At 32.8% G+C, this 13,182-nt stretch overlaps 1 protein-coding gene across 2 annotated transcripts; it reads left to right on the top strand.

The window, feature by feature from the left end:
• Positions 1 to 6,454: 6,454 nt before the first annotated feature.
• LOC107946257 (regulator of G-protein signaling 1) lies at positions 6,455 to 12,682 on the top strand. 2 transcript variants are annotated; one of them, XM_016880509.2, is made up of 11 exons: positions 6,455 to 6,799; positions 7,005 to 7,125; positions 7,236 to 7,299; positions 7,386 to 7,458; positions 9,795 to 9,868; positions 10,231 to 10,422; positions 10,963 to 11,051; positions 11,180 to 11,418; positions 11,690 to 11,814; positions 12,062 to 12,183; positions 12,293 to 12,682. In XM_016880509.2, the coding sequence occupies exons 1-11, from the start codon at positions 6,723 to 6,725 to the stop codon at positions 12,500 to 12,502; spliced, it is 1,386 nt and encodes a 461-aa protein (XP_016735998.2). In that variant the 5' UTR covers positions 6,455 to 6,722; the 3' UTR covers positions 12,503 to 12,682. The 2 variants fall into 2 exon arrangements, with proteins under 2 accessions (XP_016735998.2, XP_016735996.2); XM_016880507.2 differs by having other exon boundaries at positions 7,374 to 7,458.
• The last annotated feature ends 500 nt before the right edge of the window (positions 12,683 to 13,182 follow it).

The raw sequence follows: 13,182 nt of genomic DNA, 5'->3' as shown, positions 1-13,182 counted from the left end.
GGTCAAAGGGTTGACAAGTGTCCTATAGGGTAATAAAATATTAAAAAGTAAATGTAACACTCTATACTTGGTTCTGTCGTTGAACCCAAGCTATGGTGTAACACCCCTAACCCGTATACGTCGATAAATTAGGGTTACGAGGCGTTACCTGACAAAACACAACTTAACACAGACATTCAGTAGAATTCAAAAATTTTACATCTATGTTAAATTAGTCAAATATTAAGTAAGTATAATTATAAATTCTACTTTAGCCTTTTATAACAAAACAAAACATTTTTGTTCAGTTAAACCATAAGAAAAAAAATAAGCTAATTTCGTATGGCTATTAATTATATATATATACAGTACATTAAAGTACGACTCCCAAAATATTATCTAGCCTATACATGCCATAAGTTAAAATTTAAATATTTCAATACCTAGACAGTAGATAGAGTGATGATCTTCGCTAATGATCCCCGAGTCTGCTGCTTGATTTTTATCTATAAAACAAATGGACAAAAACAATCAAAGTAAGCTTTTATAGCTTAGTAAGTTTATATCATATCTAAAATACATATAAACTAACATATGTATAAACAGTATATGCTATAAATCAAGTTACAAACATAATCATTAATTGCATATACTGATTGCTAGTATACTTATCATTTGCATTTCATCGAATGCATATCTATGATCTTTCAAATACATATGTCAAAAGCTTATATTTTTACTTATCAACTACATGAGCCAAATGCACATCTATACTTATAATCCACATATGCCGAATGCATACATATATTCAACAATTTTCATAACAACCAATATATGTGCCTACTAACTAAACACAAAGATCCAAACGTTTATATGCTCATCAAATACATATAAACAAATGTTCATATACTTATCCATTACATATAACCAAAATCATATATATATATCAAATGCATATAATCACTTAATTTAACAGATTCACCGGCACTTAGCTTGCTAGGCTTATAGCCTGATTCAGATCACCGGCACTTAGCCTGCTAGGTTTATAACCTGATTCAGATCACCGGCGCTTAGCCTGCTAGGTTTATAACCTGATTCAGATCACCGGCACTTAGCCTGCTAGGCGTATAGTCTGAATAATTTCACTGGCAATAAATCTGATTGGTACTGAGCTTTAACAAAAGAATCTCAATTCATAGAAGTTGTATCTCATATTTGTATATAAAATCCACATAAAATTCAGCTCAATATTCATAACTTATATCTTTAAAACACATGGATATATATAAATTCCAATCATCAAATCTAACTTAAATAATTCAAAAATTCAACCGAAACACATTTATATATATAACCTCATACTTTAGATTCCACTACTAATATCATAAGATTTAACTTATAATATACTATGTACTTTTAACATTTGAATTCCATATATATCTATATAATTTCATATACCATTTCAATACAAGATCTTATACATGTACATATATACATATTCGAATCTAACAAATATATATTACTCTATGCTTATATTCGAAACAAGAACATATACCTATATACTCATACATATTCAAATTTAACACATATATATGTATAAATATAATTTCATACTTATACTCAATATAAATATTTATTCATAAGTATACATGCTTATCTGCTCCAACTTATACAAATATTTTATACTAAATTCACACCTTATTCACACATACATGCATATGTTCGAATATATCTCATACTTTTGTAATTTCATACCTAAATTCAATACAACAAAATTTACATGTATACACATGTATATTCGAATATAATTTATACATACATATATGTTCATACCTAAATTTATTACAATGACATTTATATGCATATTTGCATATTCATAGTCATTTGAACCTATCACACACACATATATATAATTTCATACTTTCAATTCGAATTTTATAATTTTAAATTTATCTCAACAAAAAAAAATTGATATACATACACATATACTAATTTAATAAAATTAAATAGCTAATAGACTTACCTCGGATATCAGTGGACACGATCGACTATTCAACTACTTTCGTTTTTCCCCGATCCAAATCCGTTTTCTTCGTTTCTCGATCTAAACATATTCAAATTTAACCTTTTTATTCATCAAAACATTCAATTAAATTCAAAAATACATAAATGGGCAAATTACCATTTTGCCCCTGACATTTCACACTTTTTGCAATTTAGTCCTTTTTGCACAAAACACAAAATACACAAAATTTGCCCACACTAAGCTAGGGCCGAATATTCCTATACTTCATACAAGTCCACACATTTCTTTTATTTCACATTTTAGTCTCTCAAAAATTTATTTTCACAATTTAACCCTATATATTCAATTTCACCAAAAATTCAAAGATAAAACATATTAATCTAACACCTATATTTCATATTTCATCAACTAATATCATAAAACTCAAACATTCATCAATGACATATTCCAAAATCATCATCAATTCACAAAATTGAAACATGGGTTTTGAAGTACACAAAGCAACGATTCCAAAAACGTAAAAATTATCAAAAATCGAACAAAGAACTAACCTCAATTAAGCTTCAATATTGCCGAATAGAACTATGTTTTCTTTCTTTTTCTCTTGTTTAGTTTCGGCTAAGGAAGAAAAATAATAACCATGACTTTGTTTAATTTTATTATAACATATATATTAACAATTTATTAGTTTACTAACTTAACCTTTAATATAAAATATATATAACATATAATTCAAGGTCTTTCTTGACCATTGTCACCCACTACCAATAAAATGGTCTAATTGCCACATAAAGCCTCCATTTTATAAAGTCAACAACAATTAAGTGCTTTCTTATTTAACAATCAAATTTTTATTTTACGTGATTAAGCCTTTTTTATCGAATTGAACATTCAAACGATTAAATTTCCACACGAATTTTTCACACCTATAACTTAACATATAATAGACACTAAAAATAATATTAAAATATTTTTCTGATTCGAATTTGTGGTCCCAAAACCACTATTCCGATTAGGGTCAAAACCGGGTTGTTACATATGGAACATCACATTAGCCACCTAAGTGACTCTTCATTGACACCCAACCTAACCTTTAGCACACCACAAGTTAAAACATAAAATATGCTTAAGTTGCCTTTGTGTGGCTGAATAACATATAAATATTTGCATCATACACTTAGACAAACAATTTACACATCTTGACATCAAGGTTCGCTCCTAGTGCTCGCACATTCTAAGTCTTCATAGTGCATGACCCATAAATGTAGCTTAAAGCTTAATAATTATATAGAATGAACAATTGAATGAGAGATAATTGAATGAACAATAAGTGTAGCTTAAAACTAAACACTCTCCAACACACTAACATGTCCCATTGAATGGAGCTTAACTTGACATTCCCTTATCTCTCCAACTTGTCCCAAGGTCATTCGCCCAAATCACAAAACATAAAAGTGAGCATTCACAATCCTATGTCATGCCATTATATCCATCAGTTTCAGAAGATTTTTATGTCAAAACATATGCTTAAACATAGAGCTCACAAATCACTGTTCATATATAGCTCGCAATATAAAGCTCGCATACCATTGTTCATAAAAACACCTTTTTAACATATATTCACAAAACTGAGTTTAGAAAAGACTTACCTGCAAAACTTAGGTTAAACTCTAAGCTCCTGATTAACACTATGGTTCATACTTACATGTGGTGATTCTTAAACACTCACCAATTTGCCGAAAGTTCTAAACAAGTTTCGCTTTTCCCTTGTTTTTACTTGTAGATGGTTCTGTTAGTTTCGCAATTACACAAAAACAAGTCACTAACAAACAAAGCACATGAAAACTCATACATAAACAAAACGTACCTAGGTTTGTACCTGCTAGTCTTTTGGTGAATTAGTCTCTTTTGTTTATAAAGAAACATAGTCTTACCTTAAGTTCTAAGAACTAAGTTCTAAGTTGAAACTTGACAACAAGATAATCGATGGAGAAATTTGAGAGAATTTTATCGTTCAAAAGAATATGAATTTTCGATAGGAATGGCTTAATTTATAGGCACTAAGTGTTTTGATGTTCTTAGAATACCCTAGTCGTAGTAGATGTAGGAAATAGTTAAGTGCATGGATGGTGTTACAAAGAGAAAAATAAGTTGACTTCCTAATTTTGGTATAATTACTCTTTGACTACTTATACTTTTGATTCTTGGCCCAAAATAGTGATCACATCTCGCTAGGCCCACTAGCAAACACCAACTCGCTAGGCCTATTGGCGATCATAGTTCGCTAAATCCGCTGGTGTCCACAGTTCACCAGGCCTTTTAGCGTACACTAGCTCGCCAAGCCTTCTGCCAGACTCTAGTTCGCCAGTCTTACTGGCAAACCCCAACTCGACAGGCCTACTGGTGTATATCAGCTCATCATGCTCAAATTTCTAGGCCCTATTTTGAGATGTTATAATAAATATTAAAAAAAAAGATACACAAGACTGTTTGTGGAATAAAAAGCGTACATTGTTAATGTACCAAATACTAACCCATAATAAAATAATAATTAGATAGTTAAGAAAGGCACTTGACATCATATTAGACCCGCTTGTATAGGTTTTTTTACTCCACTGATAATGAACAAAATCATTACCTAAATAAATAATTTGCATTGTTTTAATCTTTATTGACATTAATTTTTGGATTCAAACATAGATATATATATTTTTCATCTTTTTAGTAAAAACACATACATTAGAGTTAATAAAATAAAGGAATTGAATACCGAATTAAACCGAAATGAATCGAATTTTAGTGTTTGGATGGTTTTGGAATATAAGTTTAAAAATTAAGATTAAATTGGGTTGTATTATATTTTTATTCAATTTATAATTATTTTCAATTTTTAGGATATGATAATAAATATTTTATATTTAAAATAGTAAAATTAATTTAAAATTTGTATATAAAAAGTTATTTCTCAAAAAATATTATTGATTATTTTTATTTTGCTTAAAAAAAATTTTTTTAGAAATATTTACAAAATACTTTAAAACTTTATAAAATAATATTTAAAATTTATAAAACAAAATCTATTTTATAACTTTTCGGAAAGATCCATTTTGTCAAAATAATATACAAATCTAAAACTCAGAATTAATATAAAAAACTAAAAATCCAACATTAACAAATCAAATTATAATCAGCAATTCAACAAATAAAAAAAAATCTAAGTAAGTGGAACCGAACTCATTCTCAATAGGTTAATCTATTCAAATAGTTTAGCGATCAAATTGTATATTTCTAGTTAAATGATCAAAATGAAAATTTATCAATAGTTTAGTGACTAATGATATAGTTTACCCTTCTTAATACACGCACAAATAGGGATGACAAAAAAATTTGAATTTGACGTGTTTCGACCTGACCTAATGTAGGGTCGGATTTTTAAAAAAAATTTAGAATCGAAGTGGGTTGAGTAAAGTGAAATTAGAAAAATAATCGGATTGAGTTTTAGGTAAATCCACCTCTTCTAGAAATATTTACAAAAATACTCATAACATGTATGTATATATCAAGCTTTTACTTTCAATAAACAAATATATAATATATATTAAGTTTTAAGTATGGGGCAAATGACCAAAAAAAGCCCTTTTTTTTCAAAAATTACCGAAATGGATTAATTATTTAATTATTTACCGGAATGGTCCATTTTCCGCGAAATCGCGTCAACGTCAGCGTGATGTCAGGGTACGCGCCAGGAAATTTTGTTTCAAAATTTAATTTTAAACCGAAAAAATCAAAATTTAGGGGCAAAAAGGGATCTTTTTCGATGAAAAATGCGGCAAACCGCCTTAGGCTATTTGTCAGCGCGTAGATCTCGAAAATTTATTCGAAATAAAAAAAATTCGTCTCAATTGGACAACCGAGCGAAAAGTTATGGCCTTTCAAAGTTTTCCAAGCTAAAAATGAGAAACTGTTCATCCACGTCAGCAAATCGCGTCCTAGAGAGCGCGATTTGTGTCCTCGTAAGCAAATTGCGCTGACGTGGACGCGATTTCCTGGCGCGTACCCTGACATCGCGCTGACGTGGACGCGATTTCGCAGAAAATGGATCATTCCGGTAAATAATTAAATAATTGGCCCATTTCGGTAATTTTTGAAAAAAAGGGACTTTTTTTGGTCATTTGCCCTTAAGTATGTACTCAAATAAATTAATTTTATTTGCCAAAATAAAAAAAAATTATAATATAATTTTATTTACTTCAAAATAAAAAAAATTAAATTAAATTTGAGTTGTGCAGACTAAGGTCCAATCTTTTATTAAATTTGAGGTTTAAGTTCAGGCGGATTAATGAAGTTCTGGGCCGGGCCGGGCAAAAATCCGCCCCTCCCCGCTGGTTGCCATACCCGCGGACCATCGTAAATGTTAGACCGGGGTTACATCTCAGACATGCTAAACAAAATGGGGGTCCTCAATGCTCACTCCTCACTCCTTGGTCAAAAAAGAAACAAAGAAAAGAAAAGCCATCTTCAACCATGGAGACTGACTGATAGGGGAAAACTACGACACCGCCATGTCTTTCTCCCCCAAATATTAATCCCATATGCTCTTTTTCTCTTTTTCTTTTTTGTGCTTTTTTTTTTTGGTTGGCTTATGGAAATGAAGGATTACAACATTAACTGCTTATTTTGATCTACTTCCTATCATTTGTTCGAGAAAAAAAAAACTATGGCAAGCTGTGCCGTACGTGGTGGCTGCCCCTCCGACTACGTAGCTGTTTCCATAGCCATCTTCTCCATGATTTTGTACCTTTCTTTTTCTTTCTTGTTCTTGAAATCTTTACTAAAAATCCATTTCACATAGCTCACAAGATTTGCATTTTTGAAGTTCAAGTTCTATAGATGGGCAGTTTTGTTTGGTTATCAGCCATTTGATGTTATGCCTCAGTGGAATCTTTTCTTTCCTTTTCAATCTGTTTATATCACTGTTTTTCGTCTCTCTTTTTTGCAGACTTATTGTGAGATCAACTTTTCCGTTTTTTATACACAAGGTTCCAATTGCAAAAGGAAGTGCCTTTTGGATTCCAGTAATTCAAGTTATCGCCAGCTTCAACTTTCTGTTAGCAATAGTGGTAAGGCAATATAAACTTCAATTTTCTTGTTACTTAGTTATATCTACAATAAACTACTTCATAATTATTACACCATTAGTGTTAAATCGTTAATGATATGCTTTTCACAGATGGCAGTTAATTTTCTTAAATACAAAAAGAGCCATTGGTGGTTGTCATGCTATGTTTGGGCAGGTTATAATCTCTAATTACTTTTCAGTTTACTTATTTTTGTCCATTAAATAGTCTGAAGTATATTTTGCTTTCAGTATGGCTTGAAGGTCCACTTGGATTTGGTTTGTTGATGAGCTGCCGCATAGCACAGGCCTTTCAACTATACTATGTATTTGTCAAGTGAGTCGATATTCTTCTATTTGAGAAATTTTATGACTGATTGTATTTACAGAAAATAGAGAACAACAGATGTTGCAATTCGACCCTGTCTGGAGGACATCAATTGCATCATGAAAGCATAAGCTGAAATTATTTTCTTTGGACATCTATAGGTTCTTCAAGGTTTTGCCACCCTCAGATGCTCCTCCTTTCATTTGTGTGTTGTAAGGTAAGTTTGAATCTTTGGAGGTACATAGGAGAATGGCAAAACTTTGAGAGACATGTGGATGCCTAAAGAAGACAATTTTGGTTTATGTTTTCACGACATGGGTCATGCCCTGCGGGCTAGGTTGAGTTGTGACAAAAGACGATATGTTCTGCAAAGTGCACTCATTTGTGTGTTGGGATATAGGTTTGAATCTTTGGAGGCGCAAATAAAGGTGACAAATCCTTGAGGGACCTGTGGGTGCCCAAAAATGACAATCATGGCTTATGTTCTCATGACATGGCCCATGCCCTGCGAGCTGGGTCAGGTCATGACATAAAAAGGTGTGAACACACAAATGAGTGCACTTTGCAGAATGGATACTAATTGATATAGTAAAAAGACACCTTTTTATGTCACGACTTGATTCAGACTGGTAGGCATGGGTTGTGTCGTAAGAACATAAGTCAGAATTGTCCTATTTGAGTACCTATGAGGCCTTCAGGTCAAGGTTTTGCCACTATCAGGTGTGCCTAAGAGATTCGATGTTAGAACACACAAATGAATGCACTCTATAGAACAGATACCAATTGATTTTATGTCACGACTCAACCTAGGCCGCGAGGCATGGTTGTGTTGTAAAAGCATAAGTTGGAATTATCCTTTTTGAGCACTCAAGTCCCTCAAGGTTTTTTTACTCTCAGGTGTGTTTCCAAATATTCTCACTTATGTAGAACACAAATGAGTACACTCTGAATGTCTACCATTACCCATGTCTCGCAAGCTAGTTCAAGTCATGACAAAAAAGGCACAATTTCATGTCACGACCCAGCCTACTAAGCATGGGTCATGTCATGAGACAATAATCCAGAATTGTCCTTTTTGTTCCCCACAAGTCCCTCAAGGTTTTGCCACCGTCAAATGCACCTCTAGAGATTCAAGCCCACATCACAACACACAAATGACTGCACTTTGCACAAGGGACATAAAAGATGCCTTTTTATATCACTAGATCACTTGATATCCTCTGTAGCGTGCACTGATTTCTATGTTGTGATGTGGTTTGAATTTCTGGAGGTGTACTTAAGGGTGACAACTTTGAGGGAACTGTGGGTGCCCAAAGAGGACAATTTCGGCATATGTTCTTATGACATGGCCCATGCTCAGCAGGCGGAGTTAGGTTGTGACATAAAAAAGCACACATGAGGGTGACAGAACTTTATGAACTTTTGAGTGCCCAAAGTGGACAATTCCAGCTTATGCTTTCACAACACTGCCATGCTTCGTGGGTTGGGTCATGACAACAAAAGAGACTCTTTTCCCCCTTTTTGCTAGATAGAAGAGATGATTAACTTACAAGGTATGAAGCACAAAGGCAGTGTCCAAGAATCAGATAACGTCCAACACGGTAGAATATGTTGGACATGCAAGGACATGTCAAAAATAAAACTAAAATCAGACATTGTCGGAATTTGGTCTAGACATGGTCAGACATGCAATGAAGGTTTTTGTTTTGCATTTTTCTCCGAAGTATGGATTTGACAATGTTAAATTTGGTTTTAATGATTCTTAAGGTTCAAGTTTTAAATTCAAAATTATATTCAATTTCTAAATTTTTGAAAAGCCATTTAAATGTTACTATTTAGTTGAGAAGTATCATTTTTACATTTTTGTTGTATATTATTATATTCTTTTTATTGCAGTATCCTGTTGCACCCATGTCTGAATTTCTAAGAAATCCTTGTTTGCTGCTTCCATGTTGTGGTGTACTCATATTACGTGCCTGTGTTTGTGCTTCCAAGCTTATGGATATTTTGTTTCTCTTCTTAAACTGAGCAAAAACATGTTGGTTAATTTGTTCACAATTGCTTAATTTTGTTAATTTTTGGTGAAATGGTTCAGTACTTTTGTTATATGTCATCCTCTAGTTCTTGAATCAATAACTTTAAATGCATTTTTTGACTATGAAACTTTGCTACATGCAGTGGGGCAATGTACTACGCACTTAACTAGATAATTCATTACATTATATTGTCAAACCATAAGTTTACATCACATTGCAGTATTTAATTGTCGTAGAGGTGTTATTATCTGTTTAAAACATGCCATTCCAGCAAAATATGGTTAATTTAAATGCTTTTGATTTTTTCAGGAGGCGTTTACCACCAATTAGATCTCATATGTTTCTTCCATTGATTCTTTTGCCATGGGTTGCTGGCGCTGCAGGTAAGAATGTCAAAAGCCTTCCTATTTTTTCTGGTTGAACTTATGCGATGAAGTTAATCTGCCCTTTTAGCAAGCTTTCTCCAAATGAGTTTTTTCATCTGTTTATTTGAATTTATGCATATTGTTGGCAGATATCTTTAATTAACATATGGAATGATCATCTACAATTGTAATTTAAAAATATATTTTCTTGCTTCAGCCTTATTGTCCAATCAACAATCCTAGTACCTGTCAAGGATTTTTCTATTGACACTCAGGAATGTATGGATACATCAAGCTTATTTATGACAATTCTTTTGACTCTTGTGTGCTCTCACTCCACTGGGATTCCTATTTTAACCAGAGGCATTATTTTGTTGTAGTTATTCATGAGAAGAAGCCTCTCAATTACAGATGTCACTTTGGAACTTACTGGACAATACCCGTTGTATGTCTTCACTCATTATATGTTGCTGTTCTGATGGGGTTCACAAGGGCAATTCGGCATATAGAGTTTAGGTTTCATGAACTCAGAGACCTTTGGCAAGGAATACTTGGCTCAGCATCACTAATTGGTAAATTTTTATCTAGGTTTCATACATGCCTTACATTTCTCCAGTTGGTTCAGTATATGTTGCAAATTGCATTATCATCATTGATAAAGGAATGTATTGTTTTTATGTTCAAAATTGTTTACAAGAAATTTAATGCAATTCTAAACTGGATTAGTTGCAAACTGCTTACATGCATTTGAGATGAATGAGCTTGGCAAAATCCCAGTAGAATTAAGCAAACTGCTTATATGCAGCTGAGATACTTTAGCATTTGTTAGCATCTCATTGGATGTAGAATTTGTGCTTTTGATGTAATATACACTCTTGTTGTAACATTCATGATACAACATGTTCCCCTTCCAAAGTCCCCACAGTGTTAAAGTATCATGGAGTTCAAATTTGTAGGAGCTGTTAAAATTGTGATTTTTAGCAGACAGGCTTTGGTGAACAAATAATGATACAATGTTTTCTTTTGATTGTTTTTTTTGTGAATGGTGATATCTCCTTTGTGTATTTATGTTGACCTTAATTTTCTTACTTGTGGTCCTCTGAACTTCTCAGGAGTTTGGGTTTTTGCTTACATCTTGAATGAAATTCATGATGATATCTCATGGCTTCAAGTGGCCTCCAGATTTATGCTTTTACTTACGGTATGTTTTATAACTAAGTTGTTCCTTTGCATCTTGATGGGCTTGCCTACATCATTAGTCAGTTGACATACATATCATGAAGTTTAAATGTTGTGTGTTTGCTAACATGGATCAGGTTTGTTTCACAGGCAAGCATTCTTGTACTGGTTTTCTTCTCCATATCAATTGCGCAGCCTCTGCTCTCACAAATCAGCTTGAGAAAAAGGGAACCTCTAGAACTCAAAACAATGGGTCAAGTTCTGGGCATACCAGAAAGTGGACTGCTATTACAAAGAGAACAAGCTGTTGACATTGATCCTAATGAACCATTGGATAAGCTTCTTCTGAACAAACGGTTCCGTCAGTCTTTTATGGCATTTGCAGACAGGTACTTCATATCATGTTATTGTAGTATTGTTTATTGATTGTTTTCCGATGCTTTCCAAAGAAATGAGAGAATATTCTTTTTGTTTTGTAGTAATTCAATCTGCATAGAAAAAATAGCTGGATTAAAAAGTTTCAATTATCTAATGGGAATAAAAGGAGGAAAATGGTTTTCCCAGCAAAATTTCTGACTTTTGTAAAATAAACACACATTGTTTACGACCTTAAAAGTTTAAAAGAAAATTTTAATCGGACTTGTTTCTCCTTGATCACAGTTGTTTGGCTGGGGAAAGTGTACATTTCTTTGATGAGGTGCATGAGCTTGGCAAAATTCCAATAGATGACCCTGTAAGAAGGATCTACATGGCACGACATATCATTAATAAATACATAATTGCAGGTTTGTTGGTCTTATTTTCAAGAAGCACTTTTCAGTTTTTCTTCTTTGTTATTCTGTCTCAAGTCTTGATTTGGAGAAGTTTGTTTGGAGTGAGAATTCATGATCATTTTGTTATGGAGCTCGATTTTGACTATTATCTTGAGCTTTTCTTTGGTGTGAGAATTCATGATCATTGCTTAATGATTCTCATTTTACTTACCGTGCAAGTCGTGCATTTACCTAATGTCCTGCCCAACTTGTCATTCAGGTGCAGCAATGGAAGTTAACATATCTCATCGAATCCGGCAAGAAATTTTGGCCACCACCGATCTAACACACCCTGATCTCTTCACCAATGCACTACATGAACTGACTCAGTTAATGAAAATGGTGGGTTTTCTTTATTACTCAATTGAAGTAGGTGAGAACTATTTACATTAATTGAGAATTATGTTCATTTAATGTCTAAACAAGGGTGCATTTTTTTTTTGTATTCTAGAACCTGGCAAAAGATTATTGGTCATCCATGTACTTTATCAAATTCAAAGAAGAAGCCAGAATGAGAAGTTGTGAGCATGAAATGGAAGAGATGAGAGGGTATGATTTCTCTCCCAGGTTGAGTTCAGTTAATGCTACAGATGATCCCTTTCACCAGGACCATTTTTCAAGGGGATTTACCCAACATAGTCATGCTTCATACCTACGCTGAGCTAAGGTTTGGGAATTGCCTGCCAGTTTACTGCAATGTCATTGTCATGTCATATAACAGATGGCTATGAACGTATGATTTTTTTGTTCAGGGTTCTGGCTCAAGGAATCACAATTCCAATCTGTTCTTGAATTAACTGTATTTGTTTTATATATATTATAGGGGTTTTCAATTTTTTAATAATTTATTCACTTAATAATAAGTTAATTTTAAATTAAATTTTATTAAATACTAATTTTTTAATTATTAAAATTAAAATTATTATGGTTATTTAAAATTAAATACTGATCTTAAATTGATTCGTAAGTTAGTAGACTAATTATCTTAAATGTATTATTTTGAAATATTTTTTTAAAACATGTTTTTCTTTTGGGGTGAAATAAGACTAGACCTGTCCATGGGCCGGGTTCGGGCTGGGCCCACAAAAAAATTTTCAGCCCGTTTACTAGGCCCGGCCCGGCCCGGTCCGGCCCGGCCCGAGATACGGGCCTGAGATTTTGCCTAGGCCCGGCCTGAAGAAAAAATATGAGGCCTGAGCCCGGCCTGGCCCGGCCCGTTTTTAATTAAAATTAAAATTAAAATTAGTTTTTTTAATAAAATTAAAACTAATTGTTAGTAAAATTATCAAATTATTAATTGTTAATTGTATTAATTGTTGTAATAAAATCTAACATTTGATT

This window comes from Gossypium hirsutum, chromosome D12, assembly GCF_007990345.1.
Source record: "Gossypium hirsutum isolate 1008001.06 chromosome D12, Gossypium_hirsutum_v2.1, whole genome shotgun sequence".
In the NCBI taxonomy this organism is placed as follows: Eukaryota; Viridiplantae; Streptophyta; class Magnoliopsida; order Malvales; family Malvaceae; genus Gossypium; species Gossypium hirsutum.
The sequence above is the reverse complement of the archived record's forward strand: the minus strand, read 5'-3'. Positions and strand labels throughout refer to the sequence as shown.